The 21,724-nt window shown below is 40.3% G+C and overlaps 1 protein-coding gene across 2 annotated transcripts in view; it reads left to right on the top strand.

Annotated features, from left to right (window-relative positions):
- The window catches only part of MDFIC2 (MyoD family inhibitor domain containing 2), a 46,356-nt gene extending 26,612 nt beyond the window's left edge, over positions 1-19,744 (top strand). Inside the window, exons 2-4 of one of the 2 annotated variants that reach the window (XM_032985650.1) lie at positions 754-792; positions 14,694-14,915; positions 19,485-19,744. In XM_032985650.1, coding sequence (XP_032841541.1) covers positions 754-792; positions 14,694-14,915; positions 19,485-19,744 — 521 coding nt within the window. The remainder of the gene's footprint in view (positions 1-753; positions 793-14,693; positions 14,916-19,484) is intronic. The other variant, XM_032985651.1, reaches the window with a different exon arrangement.
- The last annotated feature ends 1,980 nt before the right edge of the window (positions 19,745-21,724 follow it).

Raw genomic sequence — 21,724 nt, 5'->3', positions numbered from 1 at the left:
ACTCACTCTGATAGCTTCAAAAACTGAAATTCCAGCATCTTCATATGTACCATTGGTAGGAACAAAGGTATAATGAAGCACACAGTGATGAGGTCTGTATTCAGGTTCATTACCAGTGTTTTCCTTGGTTGTGATTATTTTAATAAAGGTTTTTCCTAATTAAGGTTTTCATGATTTGGCATAGGAAGCAGATAAAACACCTGATATAGCATATCCTGAAGCCAAACATTTCCATTGGCCTTAACAGGCATTAGGATGAGCCCTTACAGATCAAGGCAGAGCCATTTCACTGATCAGATGCATGAAGACAACTCAGAATGAGCCAATAAAAAGACATAGCAAAAAACATAAACTTTACTCTCTCAGAAACTCAGGGATGAACACTGCATTTATGAGTCATGATCCTTGGAAAGTCTCTGCTCCTCTGGCTAGGACAATTTGTGTTGACCGTATGAAAATTGTCTGTGCTCCCAGGGGAAAAAAAAATCATCTCAGTGAGAGTCCAGGGAACACTGGATCCTTAAATGGAAGGGGTATCTCCCAGCTTCTATTAAGAGTTGTTTTTTTCCATACTTCTGAAATCAATTAGGGGACTAATTCTCCAGTCCCAGAAGCTTGACTTTACTCTCGTAACAATACAGTTTTTAGGTGATTTCAAAGCACTGGTGCCTGTGTGAGATAACAAAGCCACCTCACCAGCTGAGGAGCTTCTCCTGTTTAGTGAAGCCTTCCTCTCACATTCTGGTTTTCCAGAACTGGGCAGCCCAATTCTACCACCCCTTGGAGACTCAGGTAAGTCTCCCACCTTCTCATCTCCTCCCCACAGTACATAGGTCATGGCACCACATCTTTGAAATTACTGAAGTGACACCTTTAATGCAGAATATCAGCTCAATTATTCTAATTCCATGGGGTTATAAGCAACATTTTTTGCCTTAATACTGACCCATCACCTGTTCCAACCTTCAGCCCACCTTTAAAATGAGACTATTATTTGTATTAATGACTTAAAGAAACATCTTAAGATTTACTTAAAACAGCAGAACAAGCATAGAAGTGCTGTGCAGTGGGCTAAGCCTACAAACTTGTATGAGGATAACAAGCTCTTAACGTCACAAGCATTTTCTTACAAAAAATTTAGTAAGCACCACAAAATGTCAGCCTACAAACCATGCAAAGACTGCTCATTTCAATCTGCAGGATCTCAGTGAATTACTTTGAGATCAGGCAACCCCAAACTGACAACTAGCCACCTTACAAGAGTTTCTAATTCTACACCTTACCTGAAGAACAGTCATAATGTTGCTCTCTTCCTCTTACCTTTATTTATCTGCTGAAGGAGGAGGAAGGCCCATGGCACCCTCCCTTCCCAGCTGAGCATGTTTCCTGAGTGAGGGTTCCTGAACAAATCTGTATCACCTGAAAGCCTTTCAAAGGGGGAGATATACCAATTTATCTGCTTCCTGCTCAACCACAGCAGAAGTGAGTAATGTTTATCTGCTCCCTTTACTGCTGATGATGACATGTAATTGGAGATTTCCAGCTGGAACCAACCTGAGGGACCTCTCAGACTTTGGCAGTGGCTCTTAGCAGTCCTCACCATGACCATTACTTGGGGTGATGCTGGTTAGAGGGTGAGCACACCAAGGCTGTACAGCACCCACAAGCTGTGCTCTTTGAGTAACGATGAGCTGGTTGTGTTAGAGAACATGTCATTTTAAAAAATTTAGAAAGTGCCATGCCCTCATTAGGACGTCTCTTAATGGGGCACCCAAGACCCTGTTGTTGTAAGTAAAAAGCCTGCAACCAACTGCTCTGCATTTATTGGCATTGCAAACACACACGATGCAAACTTTCTCTGCTAGTTAGAGGACAGTGCTGGGGCTTTGGTAGGCAAGGTCAAGATGATGTTAGTCTCCTCTGATAAAGGATGAAGAGGTAAATCATTCTATCCAACTCAGAAGTCATTCAGATGGTACTTTTGGCATTTCCTCCCCACCCCCCCCACCCCCCACCCCCCCCCCGCTTTTGTTCTGTCAGTCTGAAGAGAACAGCTCGTGTGATGTAATTTAGAATGGAGCTTTTTTAAAGCTTTCACTCAGGAAAAGCTTCAGGAGCTCTGGGGGTATAGCTTAGCTCCGAGAAATAGAAAGAAAGCAAGTTTGCATTGACAGCTTGATCCCAGAGAGAGGTGGCTGCCTGCTTGTCTAACAGGTCCTCTGGGTCTGGATGAGGCAGAGACAGAGGAGCAGTCATATTAAGTGAACGCGCGCTGCCAATGTTAAAGGAACAATTACCATTATTCTGCATAGTTCACTGTTTGCTACTGCTATTTCCTTCAATAAAACCTCTTTTCACTTGCCAATTGGAGCTTGTCATGTAACAATATTTCTTATGCACAATACACATAGTAAAATGCCCCTGTGTTTTTAATACATTTATAGTTGTTAACAATAGCGATATAGTGACAGAAAGAATGTACTTGCTTTGAATACAGAATACATTGAAAAAAGAACAAACCAGAGGCCCTGCTCTGAAGGATTAATGAGGGTTAGATTTTGCCTAATCTGTGTTAAAACAGTGACACCTCTTCTATTTCATTGACACGCACTTTTCCCTCTCAGGGCCTGGGCTGTGACCGCCTTGCTTGAATTGTACACCTGAGCCTTGAGCATAAGCTTCAGTGAAAGTTTTGGGGTGAGGAGATGTTGAGGAGAGGGTCGAGCTCTCATCTGCCCCCATGCACGGGCAGCCCTGAGGGGGGTGGCTGAGGGGTGCTGCTCCTGGGGCTTTGGCAAGCTCAGTGCACTGAAGGTTGCCCAACCAACCCTTTGATCCCATGTGTGGTCCACAGAGAGGTGGGAGGGTGCTGACCTCCCGTCTAGCAACACCTGAAACCTCTGGTGTTCACTGCTCTCATCCGACAGCAGCAGAACTCCTTGGGCGCGCGGTTCCTTGCTAAGCAGGACAAACAGCCGGCGTTGGGGAGAGGCGGGAATTTCACTGAGGTCGCAAGAACTCTGCAGCTCTCCTCCGAAAGCTCTTACAACAAAGACATTGTGCGCATACTGCACTTGCCAGCATTACAAAGCCAACATTACAGGTGGAAATGACCACAGTGAGGGTGCCACGGTGAGAAGAAATTAAATGTTTGTTCTTGTGAGCAGGCTGAACCTGGTATTTCATGCACCCAAATGAACAAGCATTCGGTTTGGAAACCTTTGTAGCACAGTCATGAAGGAAACTTTCTTCTGCCATAAGATTCATGTTTTCTAAGAACACTATTTTGTTCTGAACAAGTTAATATACACAGGAAAAGACATCTTGAGTGTTCCTGGACTCTCCTACACTATCCAGGAATAGTGATAGACTGCGAGTTTAAACACATCCTTCCACTGCACAGCGAGAGAAGTGTATTTAATACTGTGAGCAGAACAGTTACTGTGTTTGCCTTTGCCAGAGCTGGCAAGACTACGTTGTCCTAAAAGTACGTATTACATAATTAAAAAACAGTGGATGTCATCTGTGTGCCCCCGGAATAGATGTTCTACATCTTTGGTGTCCCCCAGGATAAAAATGTTTTGTGAAAAGATGCACAGCATGATACATCTTCTGCTTCAGATATTGCTAATTGCTTTGTCTACAACTCTTTCTGAGGAAAAGAGAGAAGAAACACAGAGAAGGCTACCATACTGGAGGATTTTTTGGAGCCTGGTCCATTGAGCTCCCTGGGATTCTTTCCATTGACATGTGGTGATACTTGATCAGACCCTTGTGGAGCTAAACAAATGATTTTCCAGCATGGTCCAGCAAAGGCTGCTCAGCAGCACACAGGGAGGTGCTCAGATGGTAATAAGATTAATAATGTTTGCTACAGTGGACAAGTCCAGCTCCCAGTTGTGTTCCAGTATGGCATGCAGATGAGAGAGAAAAAAATTGAAGTGTTTGCTAGGAAAGTCTCTAGAAGACATAGAACTCCCACAAATTGCCACTCATTATTGCATTCAAATCAAATAAAAGCTTTTATAACTATTAGAAGACATAGGGTTTTGTAGTCATATATTATCACATGTCAATTTACCACAAGTAGAGATTTAAGGACCATCTATGTGAAATGCTGCATCTTCTGTGATTTGTAGCTCTATTTGATGGCATTTAAACTGTTTGGATGTATTTTAAGAATATATGTGGTTTTGATGGTGTCCCCCCACCAAATCAAAATGCTGACAGCCTCAGAGCTCCTCTGGCATTAATGCTGTGTAAGGATATCTTTGTGACCATAACCATGTGTAATACCTGCTTTGGGAATAAACTCTTGGCACATAACTTCAGTGTCATTCAGGAAGTGAAAGGAAGACACTGTGCTGTCTTTTCATTGGAAAGTTCACAAATTCTGCCTAGAGATCCCTCTGATATTTTTACTTTTCACTTTTCAAGAGGTAGTGGTTACCAAAAATAAAACAGAATTTTAAGTGCTTTCTGAACTTAATAACACAGAATTTTATGTGGAAAAAAAATATTTTGTAATAAACTCACTATTTTCTGTTTTACATTACCTATAAATTTCCCAAACTAAACAGAGTGAGCAATTATACAGCATGTCCAGGGGTGATACCTATCTTTAGTTACTGTGCCAGAATATTAAATAAAGCCCCGTCCACTTCTAGCTACTCCATTCTGGTTAGGATTTTGTTTCTGAAACTTGATCATATTGGCAAACAGTCTTAACCTCATTGATGGGGTGAGTATTTAATCATAAGAGGAAGGAAGGAAGGAAGACTGAATTAATGCAGCAGTCAAAGAGAGGACAATAATAATAATAATAATAATAATAATAATAATAATAATAATAATAATAATAATAATAATAATAATAATAATAATAATGTTTGGGGGTTTTTTTAATTTTAAAACAACACGATCAATTCAGATAAGATAATGCATCAAAACCTCCAGCTTCACGCTCTGCAGTGAGAAATAAAGAGAATTTGAGAGTTTTGAGTCATCCTGGCAATACAACAAGCAGCTGCCCGTGAGCACTGGCATGGACCTGCCCCAGCACCTAGTGCAGGGTGCCTGTGCAGCCCCATCAGTGGGGTGGCCTCAGGGGCTCTGTGTGGGGCCATGCATCCCAAATCCCTGCAGCCCAGGGAAGGGACAGGGACTGTCACGGCCCTATGGTGGCTGGGTTGACCTACTGACATTAATAAAAACAAACAGATGCTTAACCCTGCCCTTGGAGGGGGAAGGACAGGGCTGCATGGTTTTTAGTTTGGGTTCAGTTTGAGACTTACTTGCACTGAGTTTGTTTAATCATCCCTTTTAACAGAATGTCAGGTGAGTACAGCCTTGGAACAGAAAGAAACAAAAGATTATGGAAACAAGACTTTATTTTTCTTTACAAAAGCTTTTTAGGGCTGTTTCATGTGATAGAGACACCACACCACCTACAAGATCCAAAAATCCAGTCTGGGGCTTAAATTCAACTTCAAAAACAGCCACTCCTTCTTGGAGACTCCCAGAGAGGATGATCTCTTTCAAGAGCTGCTGGAGTAACAACAGGGTGCCAGGATGCCCTGTGCATAAACTGGAGGAAATTAATGCAGAACAGGCAAAAGAAAAAAAAAGTTACCTATCAGCAAGCAGCATGTGAAATGCCAAGAGATCCTGCTGCTCTCTGGACTAACTCCAGTTACTATAGTGGATTTATTTCATGAAGGCCATTTCATACAATCACAACAGCCAGGACATAAATACAGACCTAAAGAAAAACTTGGTAGGAAAGAAAACAGTGGTTGAAGGAGATTTTGGAAGATCCATCTAGAAACAAATCTTGGGGCTCCAGCACAGTCTACAGGAGGATGCATGGCTGTATCCTGCACCCTGGCCCAGGGGTTTCAGTGATTGCATTGCCTGGTGACCAGCTGAGGTTATGCTTCTGATGTAGTTAACACTAGATACCAGAGCTGTGAAGTCCTGTGATTTATCTTGGTGTTTATCAGCCGAGGGCTCCTGAGGACCTGGCGCCAAGCTCTGACACAGAGCGATGGAGGGAGCAGGTCTGTGGGCAGGCACCTGTAAACCATCCAGTGAACAGACTACAAAAGCAATTGTGAATTTTGCTATTGTGTTGTCTGAGAGTATGAATTATGTCCGGTGTCTAATGTGGATGATGATGTCTGAGGCAATAGGGACTTCTGAATTAGCGCATAAAAACCCTTTCATAAAGTGTTTGGTCCTCCTTGCAAAGTCCGTTACAACTCTAAAGTGTAAGCAAACAACATAAAATTCACACTGATCTCTTCAATTCTTTTTTAAGCATCCTTAAATCCAGCCTTTTTTCCCCTCCTGTACGTCTTACTTTTTATAGTTAAAAGTAATTTTAAAGCAAAAAAGAACATAAACAATATACACTGACTCTTGACACTCCATTGCTTTTTTAAACTAGAATAATAAAAATTTGCAAATGAACAAAAGAGTGGGAGGAAGATATCTGATTTACAATGTTTTTGAGATAAAGAACACTATAAAAAAAGATCAATGTGAATAATAAAGCATTGTTAACTGAGTCATGACATTTCTATTCTCAGTGAAGATTTGAACAGTAGAGCTCTGCAAATGAGCACCTTGTGCCATTTTCAAAGTGGGAGGAAGACATGTAATTATAATTTTTAAAGTGAAGAGAATTTTTTAAAAATCTCTGTGAAAAAGTTTATTGAAAAACATATCGACATATCAATATGACATAAATTACTTTAATTTTATTAAACTAGGAGGGGGGAAAACCTCTTTTTGAAGATTGGCTGCAGAAAACATTCCTTGAAAATAATTTTCTTTATTAAAAACTCTTTTGCTAAGATGAAACAGCACTGAATGTCAGCACTACCGTATATTTATTCTGTAACTCTTCCAACAGCTGAGATCTATAAAAGAAACATATTTTCAAAACAGTTTTAACCTCCATTGTCTTGATCATTCGTATTAACATTTTGCATGTCACCTATTGAAAACCCTTAAAGGAACCTTTTATTCAGTCAAAATTAATGAAGCCATTTTCTTAAACAACCTCTAAAAAGTAAAAAGGAAGTAATGTTGTGTATTTTATTTGACATACGTTTTCTGCCATTCACTTATTTGTATGATGAGAGCAAAACTTCATATTTATCCTATCAAATCTACAGAGAAAAATGATTTTGAGAGAGGAGAAAACTAACTGCTCTTGCTGTGTGTGCAGTTTAAATCCACAGTGAAAATACAGCATTGATCAGATTACTCCATTTGAATCATTTAGTGCTTTGGCATTCCTGAAGTTAGGGCCCAGCTGTGAAATCATATTTGGGGCCAAACTTTGCTGTTAGGTGAGTGCACATGGCTCCCATTTTCTTCAAAGGGAATGACACACATGGCCAATATTTAACTTTCACCCCTTCCATTCTTCAGCCAGAACCAGTGGACTATATGCAGGCAATTTAATAGAATTAAGAATATAATCAAGATTTTCCAAGACTTACTAGTGATTTGGGCTATATAATTCAATACACCTCAAAGTGCAGATGCTCAGCATATTCTGAAAATCAGGCCATCTATAATGTCTTACTTTAAGCAGGTAAAATCATAAATCTCTTTCAGTATTTTGGCCATTGAATCCTAGCAAACAGGGCGTAGGATACCTCTTCAAAATCATGAGCTCCAATTTCTGGGTTGGCTGGGATGTCTGGGAGATTTACCACATCCCAATCCGTTTTGGGTAATGTGTTTTCAGACAATTCTCCCCTGCCATTATTATCATTATGGGACTTGAACACAGTACAGATGCCCTTCTGCAGCAGCTGTCCCCTCGAGAAAATCTAGGGTCTGGTTCTGCAGCTCCCCTGGGATGGACTGCATTGCTGGGATGGCCTGCAAGACTTTGAGACATAAGTGCCACAGAGAGAAAAAAGGATGCATCCCAAAATCTATCTGCCCTATGACATATGCAGATCTTCATTTCAACTCAAGGTCAAGTGGAAAACTTTCCTACCATCCTTGCTGACTCTCCTCTTCTCTTTCCCTCGACTCCATCTGTTCCTCACCCATCTCCTTCGTTCCACACTCGCCTCCCTCTTCTTCCTGTGTCCATCTGTTCCCTCCTTCCTCAACACAAGTTGGGGAAGGAAAGTAAATTCAGTCATTCACTGAACAGATTTCAAGATGAACCCCCTCCCTCTCCAGTTCTAACTTCATTCATCATGGTAAAAATTATAATGAATAGAAATGTTGAAGGTGAAAATTTATTAGGGATTGTGTTGCTTTCTTACATCAAAAGCAGTTAAAGCTGCATATAAACATTGGCTTCATTCATTTTTCTTAATATATGGTATAATTAGTGAGAAATATTAGTGGAAGTGCTTGCTATGCAGTCCATCAACACATGCCTGTCAGAGTTTAGGATCTGGGCCAAAATTTTTTGCCAGTCCTGTGATAGATTTATAATAAGCCTATAGAAGGCTTTACAGTCAGCTGGGTCACTAATTCATGAAGTTAAAATGTATGCAATGAGGTCAAAAATTCACTATTGATAAAATACCCTCTCCTGGGATTGCACCATTAGCTTTGTTACTGCAACAGCAAAATAAAGTAAACCCAAAGCTCCTGTGAATTACCAGTCCATCACCATAAATCAGAAGAGAAGCACTTGCACAAGTTCATGATGTCATATGAAGCCCAATATATATTTATAGCCTTGTGTACTATTTCCTGTTTCCTCACGGCAAAAATAAACAGTCTCTAAATTCCCTGTATCCTTATGCCTGAGCTCAGCAAAATGTAATAGGCATGAAACTATGAAAGTATCCATGATATATTAGTCTAGAACAGCTTGCTTCAGGTCGGCTGTGATGCCTGCTCTCCCTCTGGCCTCTCCTACGTGGATGAGAGCAGTTCCCATGGATTTTGCTCCATCTGCTGCACTTACTGTAGGGATAGTCCCACACCTCCTTCTACTTTGCCTCTCTGACCCTGGGAAAGAGAAAGAAGAGGGTTTTAAGCCTTCAAGCCCTACACATGGAGTGGATGGCCTGGGAATCACAGCTGAGGTGGAGGAGCTCAGTGCCCATGTGGGGACCTGGGCTTGCCACCACAAGGACTTTGGTTATCTTGTCCACTAAGATGGCTAAGCCATGGAGGTTGGAGATTGGGATGTAATTTGCTGATGATTTGGGAACATCATCTAAGGTTTCTGGGGTGTTTGGGCATGGGTGATGCCCCACATGTCATTGCAGACCTCTCAGCCCTCAAATTTCTGTACCTACCTGAAACAGGAACTTCTGTGTTTTCCAGTGATCCTCTTCCCCTCTTCTCAGATAATTTCTCTCTCAGAAATTTGTTTTATTTTTGGCTTCCTTTCCAGAAATGAGACAAAGGGTAACAGAAACAGTACCCCAACCCCTGTAACCTCCCCTTGTAAGAAGGGACACTTGCTCTTTTTTTATCCCAAAGCAACAACTCCTGAAGTCAATGACTGTCACTAAATGGCTGGGGGTGACACATGCGCCAAACCACATTTATTTACAGTGTCCCTCTGCAATACTGTTTTGTTCTTCCACCAAGACAGCTGCACCAGGTCCCTGCCCCTCCCCACGCTCCCCAGGGTGATGCTGAGCAGTGGGGACCATCCAGGTAAGCTGCTGGACCCATACATGTGTCACACCATGCAGATATACCCCTGGCATCCCCTCATTGCTGCTGGCAGACAAATGATGTCTTTTAGACTGGCAAGAAAAAGTACTTTGTTTTTTCTTTTCACTTTTTCAAAACTTGGCCATTGAAAGCTGGGGTTTGGGTTTCATGAGTCTTTTCAAACTAAGTGAGTTCAGTTCAAGCTTTTATATTTACAAGTTATCATCCATCAGGTCTGATGTAGCTCTGACTGCTTCATCTCAGGACTGAATGGACACGGCACACAGCTCTTTCAGTGACAAGTATGTGATATATTAAGTAGGTAGCGACGGCAATGCGTGGGATAACCAATGACAGGGAGATCATCCAGGCATTCCTTTGGTTCTGTCGCTGCACTGATACATGAAGATGCCTTGTGGTGAAATTTAAAAGTTACACGTCCTAAACTGCTAGAGTTTTCCACACAGTTCACCATTAACCTTTGGGATGCCTTGCCACAGGGGTGTGAGGCGAAGGGCCACTGACCAGGATGGGTTTGGAACAAATGCCACCACAGAGTAGAGCCACAGGTTCCCTTGTCCTTTGCTTGCAAGATGTGTATGAGCCCTGTGCAAGGTGACAGATCAGTTCTCTTCTTTCAGTGGCAACTCCCCCTAACCAGTTGCTCCAAACAGCTCTTTGGCATTACCCATATTGCTGCAGCCCCTGTCCAGAAGAATAGACCACCCCTTATACGCCCTGTCCCATGCCAAAAACAGACTTAGAGCCCTTATATGACACTATATAAAAGCTAATTTCAAAAGCATGCTAGGAAACTCCAGCCTCCTAGTCTCCAGGACTGCAAAGCCCTGGTTTGTGCCTAAGCCAATGAAGAGAAATAGAGGCCAGGGGACCTACTCTGAATGCCAGTCTTAGTATCACTGCTCCTTGCTATTAACCAGAGGGATCTGGAGCTGGAATCAATGGAAAATAAACAATTTACTTTGTGCTTTCATGAATTTAGGCACTGTACTCAGCCGCCTGAATCACCCAACTTAAAAAAAAAAAAAATAGAAATTTCATGTGAGTATTGAGACTATCTATCTTTAATACAAACATGGGTGAACAATCCTAGTCTACTGCAACAGCCAAGGCAAGCCTCAGCTTCCCTGTGTGAGAAAGTTGCTGCTTCATGATACTATTTTAAAATGGCACATTGTGGGGGTTTACCTCTAGCTGTCTCTGCCTAACAGTCTAACACTGAATAATCTGAGCTTTCTTCATCACGATACACTTATTTTTCCCTTTTAATTCACTTCAGTGGATGATTTTTACATGTTAAAAACACAGACATTTGTGGATATCTGAAGCTGAACACAGGTTCTTATAAGACAGTAACAAAGTTTGACCCTCTTCCCATCTCTGATTGTAATTTATTTTTTTTTATGTTCTCATTTAACAGTAATCATAAATAATATCAGTTTTACATAATATATTTTTAAGGCCTATTTGCTTCCACTTATTTGTTCCAAATTCTCAACCTACTACTGTTCCGTGCAGTAACAAACTGTAAAAGAAGAAAAAACCAAAGTGCTAACCACTTTTTTTTTTTTTTTTTTTATGCTGGTCTAGCATAATCTTTATTTCTTTAGACACTTTGTGCAAACATTAAATTGATAAAAGACATAATGTAGATGGACCCACAGCTGAACTGAAGGTAATTGCATAAAAATGAAATGGAGACCTATAATTGTACACTGCTTTAGCCCCTATCACACTGTTTTCTAGAAGCAAGGATCTCGCTTGTCATAGCAAGTTGCTTGTTACGGTGATTGCATGAAGACTTGATCTAGCTGTACAAGACAAGTATAACATTACTTAAAGGGAGCTTTTCAAACTAAGAGTCTGACACTAAAATGTACTGTATTTTCAAAGATGTAGTATGCTTTAACAAACAGAAGAGTCCTTGAATGACAGCTTTTGTTACCCTTTTGTTTGATGGTACTGTATTGAAAAATTCAGGTTATGTCTATGCCTTTCTATTTCTGGTTTTGATTTCTCTTCAACAGCACTTCAAGAATAAAAATTGACTCGAAGCATGAATAGTAGAAGACGGTGGATACAGTAAATGTTAGTCTGGCATTTACTGATTACCTCTGATTTTTTTTTTTTTCAGTCTCGTTTGTTGAATGCTTAAATGCATTCTGTGGGCCATTGTATTGTCGCACAAATGGGCAACTCAACAGTTATATTGCAATTTATAATATATCCGGTTTAGACTTTTGGGCCAATTTTGAAAGTGGAAAAATGATAGAAATCGTCATTCTTGCCTAGGTCTTCCAATCCGATCCGTATGTATTCAAGTACTCAGCCTGCATGTAGCTCTCAGCCTGGACAAACAAGACCCATTTGTAAGATTACACCTGAATAACAGGTGGGGCATGTGTCTTTTGGACTCACAAATGAATTACTATCCAATAAATCCAACGCATAAGCGGAACATTGCTTCCTCCAGGGCTCTGCTACTTCAATTAACACAGCTTTTCATGGAGACAGTATGTTATTGAAAGAAAGTGCAGGAAAAACTGTGGTATGCCATTGGTTTATAAACACTGGAAAACAGTGGTTACTGTACATGTAAGCACATCCAAAATGCACGAATTTTCACATTTTGCACTCAAGAGGCTGGCCAAGTCAGAGAGGGGGAAAAAAAAGCTGTATTTACTTACTCTGGGGGAAAAAACATCAACAAATTATCACAGATAGGCAAAGTCAAATTTGCTTTGTCCAGGATTCTGGTTTCCTATGACCAAAGTGTACAACCTGCAGGCAAGTGCCACTGTGCTTTGCACTGCTGGTTCACTCCTGGAGGAGCCACTGCCCCTCCTGCTCTTCCCAAGTCTCGCCTGTGGCTTTCCTTCACCATAATGCTCACAAAAACTGACAGTTATCATTTTCTGAGACTCCTCTCCGTGCCACTGTTGTCTAACTCTCTCCTTCCCTCCACTTTTCTCATCCCACTGGTCACACCCTGCCTAAGGCCAACCTGTAAACTCTCCAGGACAGGGAAAATCCACGTTTCCTTTATGGTAGACTTTGTCATTATTACAAGTTCAAAATCAAGCCAAAACATCTGCCAACACACATTTTTAAAGCAGTGATCTAAAGTTAAAATGAAAATGATAGCTTAGTATTTCTTCTTATCCTCTCCCAAGGTCTTACTCCACTAACCTCTACACAGCTTTTCTGCTTCTACATATTTCACCACATGAAGATGATCTAAAATGGCATGAAATCTGACTATGAGTAAAAATCTGATGAGTGCTCACTCATTCTGTAAGTAAATGAAATCATAGAAATCATAGAAAAAATAGCTTGAAGGGGACTTCTAGAAGTCACCACACCTGGCCTTGCCTCAAACCAGGGCTAACTCTGCAGTAAGAGCAGGTTGCTGGGGTTTGTTCCCAGCTGAGCTCTCCACACTTCCCCAGTCTTGCCAGGGACTGTCCTGGTGCTTTACAACTGCCATGATGAAGAATTTGTTCCCATACGCAATCCCAATTTCCCTTCCTGCAGCTTGTGACAGTGGCCTCTTGTCCTTACATCTCTGTGCACTGCTGGAAGGAGTTGGGTCTGGCTTCTCCTTTACCCTGGTAATGAAGTGGAAGACAACATCCAGCACCACTCTTTGCCTTCTCTTCTCCAGGCCAACCAAGACTAGCTCCCTCAGCATCTCCTCATACATCAGATGCTCCAGATCCCTCAGCACTTTGGTGGCCTTCGCTGGATTAGCTCCAGATACCAGTTAGACCTTAAATTCTGGCTTCCCCTCACTTCAAGCCCAAAGGTCCCAGTGGATTTTCACCTACCTTGCAATCCACGCATCTCACCCACATTTCCTCCTTTTGGCTGCAAGGATACTATGGGACACAACTGCAGTCTCTTCAAGGTTTCATTCTATCAACCTTTTCTTGACATTTCTTTAATATATGTCAGGATTCAAAGGTACCTGAAAAACAAGAGATATGCAGGGTCTCTCTCTGGCTCCTTGCAACAGAGCACAGACTAACTGCTTTAGAGCACTTACTGTTCCTCTCAGAAAGTAATGTTTGTAAAACTGAGGTGTTTGTAAAGATTGATTTTCTGTATATAGCTCAAGAGCAAGCATATCACAAGATTTAAGTAAGATAAAAAGTGAGGCTGTGCTTGATGTGAGGTGCAGGAGTTAATCAGCTGTAGATAAGAATTGATGAGGTTTTATCATCCCAGCCATAGAGAGAATGAGTGTGTTTCTTGGCCTCTTGATCACTTTGGAGAGTAAGTGAAACTATATATCAACCAATGTTTATCTGTGCCTGAGAAGTTCTTCAAGAATAAATTGAGCTCAGAACTCTTCTTAACCTTTCCCCTAGTTGGGATTTAAAATTAAGCGCTCTCTGGTTTTTGAACTGCCTCACTGGCATGCTGACAGCATGTGAAGTATCCCATCTTCTAGTTGACTTCCAGGCCAACAACACAAGTGTGGATGAAGTTATGAAATAATGAATCTGAATGTTAAACAGAGACCATCTGGCTTTCTTTGCTACAAGATTATGAGCCATGGCAAGCTGGCACATCTGCATCTAGGTACCACCTACACACACATTGTTAGCTGTAAATTTAGGGAAACAGAGCTGCTGCTGAAAAATAACAAGATAATTGTTTTGCTTTCTTTTATATCACAAACTGAAGTTAGGATATCACACTGGAAATAGATGTCAACTGAGGCAATAGTTCTCTTCTCTCTCCTAACCTGATCCCACCCAGTGGAAGTGAATTATTGCTTAGCCTCTAAGTCCTCTGGGTTTAAGAGAAAACCTTAGAATGCAAGTTCACAAATACTTACACTATGAATAAACTTTAGTTGCGTAAAGAGACTGAAATCATTAGGTAAGTAGGGTTAGGCCTTGGAAGTAAACATCCGTAGGCTTGGAAATTTTGCATATGTTATTCTTTCAGATCTCTGTCTTAGTATTGCAAACAAGTCTTTTTTTTTTTTTTTTTCCTAATCCCACCAGATAACCATCTTACAAATGAAAAACATACAGATGAAAAGCCTGTGAAAGGTATTGTTATGAGTTCTGTCGCAGAATTCAGCATCACAGACGCTTCATCAAAGGGTACCAAAAATGAGAAGAAATTGTCAGATGCTAGCACATCGTCCATTGCTTCCCTGGAGGAATGCAGAGAATTCACTTACATTGAAGAAGACGCATCAGTACATCAGAGAGACAGTGACGGTATGTTTTATAAAACAGATCACATTTAAGCTGATTTCTAAATAATGCCCGTTGCAAGAGCACTGTGTGTATCTAACTTGTAATAAAAGTTTACGTGCTGAACAGGAGGTTCAAGAACATAGCCAAAAGCAGCATTAAATTGCCCTGCAGACATTTCTGAGATAGGTGAGAATCTGTAGACAATGATCTTCAATTGTCAGTGATATTAAAGCCATAGAAGAAGATCTCAGATCCAATTCTGCAACAGAGCATTTGTACTTCTGTGATGAGTATTTGCACAGAGGTACTAGTGTTGGTATGAGATAAACAGAATATCTCACATGGACACATTTCTCCGCAGTAGCGGAGGCTGTTGCTTTTGCCATTGGCACTGCAGCAGCTGTTGTGGTTGCTGAACAGATGCTATGTTTGGTGGTCAGAATATTATTTCTATGGGCCTGTATAGGCAGTTCTGCTGTGGACCATTGCATCCAACCCTGCCATTCTGCTGACCCATCACCAAATCCTCCCTCTGATGACTGCACTGTAAAACTCACGTGGGTCAGGATGAGGAGCTCTCTTCATACTCTGCCATGCTCCTGCAGAAAACTGTCTCTGATGGAGTGGATACATGTCAATAGAACTTCTGGTTAGTTAATGAACAAAAGCATATTTGAAAACAAAGTGTTATGAAATGTAGTTACAGACCAAAATTGCAGCAGAAGCCCAATAGTCCAAGTGCATTTTCACAAATGAACATTGTTAAAACATAACTTGCTCTGGGGCTAATAATCAGAGCTGTTTTACCTTCTCCAAAAAGGAGCTGATCCTTTTTATCATGTAAAAGCACAAGTTAAAGAGCTGAATATCTGGATATTTTTTTTAAGAGTTTCAGAGACAGTAGCATAACCAAGAGTTAAGGAATAGAATGAGTTGTGAACACTCATTACAAACCGAGGAACATGATTCCTGCTAATCTAAATAATACAACACACCTGATATTAGTGGAATTATGCTGAGAAACAGCTATTCCTGGTTATTCCAGTGGATGTGAAAAAAAAGGGCTTCTGTGAAGCATATTTGAAGTTTCTTATATGTGCCTTCTGCAGTAATGGATTAGTGTGTTATATCCATAGGAGTTGGGATCTATCAGGTATATAATTTAACAGTTCCTAAATTAAATATTTCTAAATACAGATCAACACAAAAAACCTCCATTCTCTTCAGGAACCATCACCATCTCTATTGTATCATGGATCCTGTAATAAAAGGGATGTCTCTGATACATTTATTAGGATACATTTAATTTCAATGAAGGATCTGAAGTATTTATGACATTTAGGGAATTTGTTCTCTAGTCCAGGCACTCACTATTTTCTGAGTTTGCTGACTATCTGAGCAGGCCCCTCAACTATTACTGGCACACAGGTGTGTACCATGTGATACAAATAACAGATTTCATAGTCCTTAAAAAAAGCTAAAAGTGAAGGAAATTAACAAAAAAACCTCAATCTGTGCTCAATTAATAATGTTAAGGGCTGGATGGAAGCCAAGAAAACCAAAGGAAGCCAGATTTGTGGTTGTCACTGCATACTCTGCTCACTCTACTCTGACAAGTTACTGCTTATTCCACTCACACGAGGCCAAATCCTGCTCACTGGTGCATGGAGAACCTCTGAAGGCAGAGAAGTATCTGAGGAAATAGGTGCTTATTTTGTTCCCTGTGCTCAGCAAGGAGCAGATCCAAAGCTCACAGGTCTCACCAAGGGTGACCATCGTGGCTTCAGCGAGCTTTGGACCAGGTTTGTTCAGGGCATCATCTGCGTGAGCAAAGCGTGAGCTGACAGCCACCAAACAAGAGCAGGAAAATTTGGAGATGAGGCAGGCTAGCAAAATTATTAGAAGTTCTTCTTTTGTGCTAATTAATCTATTAATGTAGAGAATGAGAGCTGAGGTCGTTGTTCTCACTGAGATAAATGCAGTAATGCTGTTTCGCAAACAGCAGGGAAAACAGAGGAAAAAACAGGAGATTGCATCTTCTTTTATGCAGTTTGTGGCTAATTTATTTTCAAATACATAAATGAATGCATAGGAATGGATGTTTAATTACTAATATCTATTATTTATATACATTACCCCACTTAAAACAAGACAAAAAAGCCTCACACATGCAGATTTTTTGAAATGTGTTACATCCATTATCACAGTTCATGGTGTGTGCTCTGATGGGAATTTAAAAGCATCTTTACTGCACATCACAGACTCTGTGCTGAAACATTATTTTATTATTAAAATCTTGTGCTTTTTGTGCGCTCTCTTTCCTGGATGAAACCCTGAGAATCGTATCTATATTCTTCAGATTACATAAGCACCATTATGGTTAACACATTCAGGAAAAAAACTGTTATTAGAAAACAGATCTTTGGAGAGGAAAAAAAAATTGAAAGATCCTTAACTGATATATAATTTTGAATTTAATCTCCCACATCTATGTATAGGAAGGAAAATTCATAAACATAATATATCTAAAAAGAAGAGTCTTAATTACATCAAGGACTACTGGATTAAATGATTACATTTTCTACAGTGTAAATTTCATACAATTAAATGCAGTGGCGTCACCTTATAAAATGTTTCAATTTTATAATTATTTCAGCTCATTTATTTGGAAAAAAATGTAAGCCTGAATTTACTAAGTATCATTGAAATTCAGTCATTCTTATTCTACAGAACTGACTTAGAAGTTAGTTGTGCTTGTCTGAACTTAAATAGAACTTGACATATTTAAATAAGTATTAAAATTGATAACATTGATGATGATATGCTACTCAGAAAGAAGTTCAATCACATGCTATTTATTCTTGCTACCTGCTTTAACTGACTTTTTTTTTTTTTTTTCATAAAGAAGCTGGAATGATTTTTTAATTTTGTTTTTCATCAAGAAAGCTTTCCTTAAAAGAAAAAAAAAAAAAAAAGCATAATTCTGGAAACTTCCTGGCAGTGAACTTTATGTTACGTGAGATAGAAAATGCCACAACAGAACCAATGCAGTTGAATGAGTTCACAGTTAGTCATCCTAGGGCAAGAAATGTGGTTATAACCATATGCCATATGCCATATGAAAGAACCAATGAAAAGGCATTCATATTGTTGAAGGCATTTTTCCTTTCCAAAAACAAGGAGGGAAAAAAAAAAATTGAAAGGTCTGGGTCTTTGCGCTCCAACTGGATTCACACAGTCAGAATCTCACACCTGCTCCGAGCCCTGCTGCACCCCGAGGCAGCCTCCCCAGATGCTGTAGTTTGAATGGTGGGGAGTTAATTAGTTGATTTTTGAGGGGAACAAATATAACACAAAGTTTTCATCATGGTGAGCAAGTTTTCAGGACTATTCACTGGCTCCAGACACACATCCTAGCTGATGCTGTTTTCCAAACTTTTGTCTCCTTTCAAACATTAACAAGTCTGTGAATGAAAAGGTGAGAAACCCATTTTGGTGGGGAAGTGGGAGGACCCTGGGCTGCGAATCAGTCAGCACGCTGCCCTCTGCAAAGGCTGTATTCTAGACTTGCTTTTCCTCCCTGTCTTCGATTAGGCAATCTAGCTGTCATTAACATTTTAACTGAAACAGACTACAGAAATCAAACTGTAAGCAGATGATGAATCTCTATTCTTTTTTTCCCTCCGTGTGTGTGGACTTGGTCTTGTTCATAAGATCATCTCAGTCCTTACCCAGATGTTGTACCGACTTCAGGAGCCAGGACCACACTACCCCCTGTATTCAGACTGATCACGTAGAAAAAGAAGAGCTAGAACTGGAGAGTCTGGGGGATTGAGCCACTCTCTACAAAAGCCTCGGGAGTTTGTGCACTGACTTCCATCAGGGATTGATTCAGACCGTAACATCCGTACAGTCCAGAAAGGCATCGATTAAATAAGAAGGATTCAGTTCTGAATTCTTCATATGCAGGAAAAAATGCCCCTGAAAGTTTCTTTGTTTTTTGGGGGGAGGGGGTGATTATTTTTTTTTTTTTGCCTTCCTAGAAATATCAGGAGCAGACTGATGATTTGAATCTTTAATTGAAAACTCTTGTGAAAGAGAAAATAAACTCTAGCATCATGTGTGTTGGTCAGGTAGGGCACGTGGCATCACAAAGCAGCAGCACTTCCAAACTCCTGCAAGGCTGCAAAGCCCCCAGCTAGCATCCCTGCTGCGTGAGTTTCACTCCTGTGATGAAATTTATAGCCCAAACACCAAGAGTATAAAATCATAGAATCATTTAGGTTGGAAAAAACCTTTAAGATCATTGGGTCCAACCATAAAGTTGGTTCAGAGTACTTGTTCCTCTGAACTTCACTGCCACAGAACATTTTCATTCAAATTGTTTTCATGCTGCTGTTGTTTTTCCAGAACAAATAACACAGAAAAGAAATACTTTCATTTGCCTTTATGGAAGTAGTTATCATCAATGTATTTTTAGCCTACTCTGTGTGCTGTCTTGCATCTCATTTCTGTGTAGTCACACTAGCCTCAACCTGGATAATCAGGCATACCCTTTTCTTACGTCTCGCTGCTTTTCCTTTTTCTTAGATGAATGTGCAACACTTATCCTGGCCTGCTTGTTCTGCCAATTTTGGGACTTTCTTATAATGCTGCCTGATACCTGTGAACATTGGCTGACAGATACCTGTTGTCCATCCAATAGATACTACCAGACGTCCAACGAAGACCACGCCAACAACGACTGCAACTGTGACTGTGACATTGATTGCAGCCTTTTTGAGTCCTGCCACGAGACTGGTGAATGCCTGGAACTTGCTATGGAGATTTCCGAAGTCTGCTATCGCTAATAGGAAAATAAGTGACAAAATTCCTCAAAACTGCCTGAAAGTGAACTGACAGAATTTAAAGGAGTTTTTGTTTTTAAAGGTAACAATAATAACCAGAGTGTTTGCCAATGAGGACTATGTGCATCATGCTGCTCCCACCCTGGAGGTCTGTGTATCTGTACCATTCTGGTTGTATGATTTCACAAACTGCTGAAACCAATAAAGGGCAAAAAAGGGTCTTCTCCTTCACCATAGACGACAACAGAATTCCTAAGTGCCAAGTATGCTCGATGCTTTACCCACTGTCAATCCAAGGCTTTTATAAACCTGTAATTGCTTTAAACATGGATTTCCCCATTCATAAACACCGGACAAATTAGAATATTATTTTAGGACTGATATATATTAGTTCATCTTACTAATGGATTCATACCTAAACATGTATTACACATTGTTGGTTATGATTAATAATGTATGATACAGCATCATTTTATAATTAAAAATTTATTTATTCAATCTCTTAAAACACACTTATATGCTCAGTTTAGGTAGAAAAGAAAATTAAATGAATTAGAAACCATGCTAGCAGTAATTACAGCAAATGTCTCTAAAAATCTCCGGTGAATTTTGTAGAGGAAGCATTTTAACAGGGTAGTGCAATTCGACAGTGTATTAATGTGCGTGCCTATGGTTATGTAATAACAGGTTATGCCTATTGTTCATTAGTTATAGGAAAGGGCTCCTTAAGTGTAATTAGCCTAAATGGGAATTGACTGCACACTTCCAGAGGAGAATTACCCCATGGATATCCAGTAACTCCTTTGCCTGATTTTCATTTGTAAGGTTTCTGCAAGCAGCAGAATGTTGTCACCTGTTTTAGTGGAAACAGGCATCTCCACCTGTGCACAAAAGATTACAAAATGACAATATCTATCCTGGTTGTGCTTTCAGACTCCCTCTATCTCTTTTCTGATGGCAGGTCTGATTAATAAAAAGAAAATACATATTGCACATTACACATATGACAACAAAGGCATGTAAATTCAGCTGCCTGAGGGCGCAGAACGCACGTATTAAGCACAGAGGAAAATACAGAGTTGCTTGCTCACATTAGTTATTTATAGGCTAACACCAAAGACAATGTTTGCTTTGTATAGGCACTAAAACTTCTCCCCCAAACCTCACTGATCTCAGTGCAGAAGTGCCTGGGGAATCCTAAACAAGAATCCTGGACAAGATGATGGGATACTCAGGATTGCTGAAATCATTGAAGCCACTTGTTTAATACTCCGAGTTTCAAGTCTGTAGTCCTGACACACGAATATTTAATGGCAACAAAAATTAATATGAATTTCCTCTTTTTTCCCCCCTTCTGGAAAAGTCATGTTTTGAACAAATCAGAAAATAAGAAGGTGGAACTGCTTATGATCTTTGAACAGGTGTCTTACAAAATTAGTGATCTAAGGATGGCAAACCTTAGAAACACATCATGCAGCCCAGCATACCTTGTTTCTGTGCTTCTTCCAGACATCAGTGGGGAGGAAAAGAGGTTTGTTTATTTTAATTATAATGTCACATTGTGAGTTGTAGCCACCTAAAGGAACAAAGTCGTTAGTCCTTAATTGCTACACCTGCTCTAGCCTACCAGCTGGGTCTGGAACCAAACCCAAGAAGCACTAACCACCACCAGCCAGGAGACACTGGTTTTGCACACCCTGGGCTGGGCAATGCTGAGTTTTAATGCTCCAGTTTGCACTCTCCTGTAGATTTTTGATCTTAAATCTCCCCATACTGAGCCTCATAGCTAAACTCTCTGTGCAATGTAATGGGCCACAGAGTCTTGGATCATCCCACTTTCTACCATAGGTTGTCCTTGATAAAATGGCAAGTGGGTATGTATGAATAAAGACACTGACCCAAAGCATTTAAGAGTCAGAAAAGGAGAAAACTTGCTCCACATATAATTTCTTAGAGAAGTACCTATAGAGATGCACATTGGCT

This window comes from Tyto alba, unplaced genomic scaffold (genome assembly GCF_018691265.1).
Source record: "Tyto alba isolate M040663 unplaced genomic scaffold, T.alba_DEE_v4.0 Super-Scaffold_3, whole genome shotgun sequence".
Lineage (NCBI taxonomy): Eukaryota > Metazoa > Chordata > Aves > Strigiformes > Tytonidae > Tyto > Tyto alba.
Note: the sequence above shows the minus strand (reverse complement) of the source record. Positions and strands in the feature narration are given on the sequence as shown.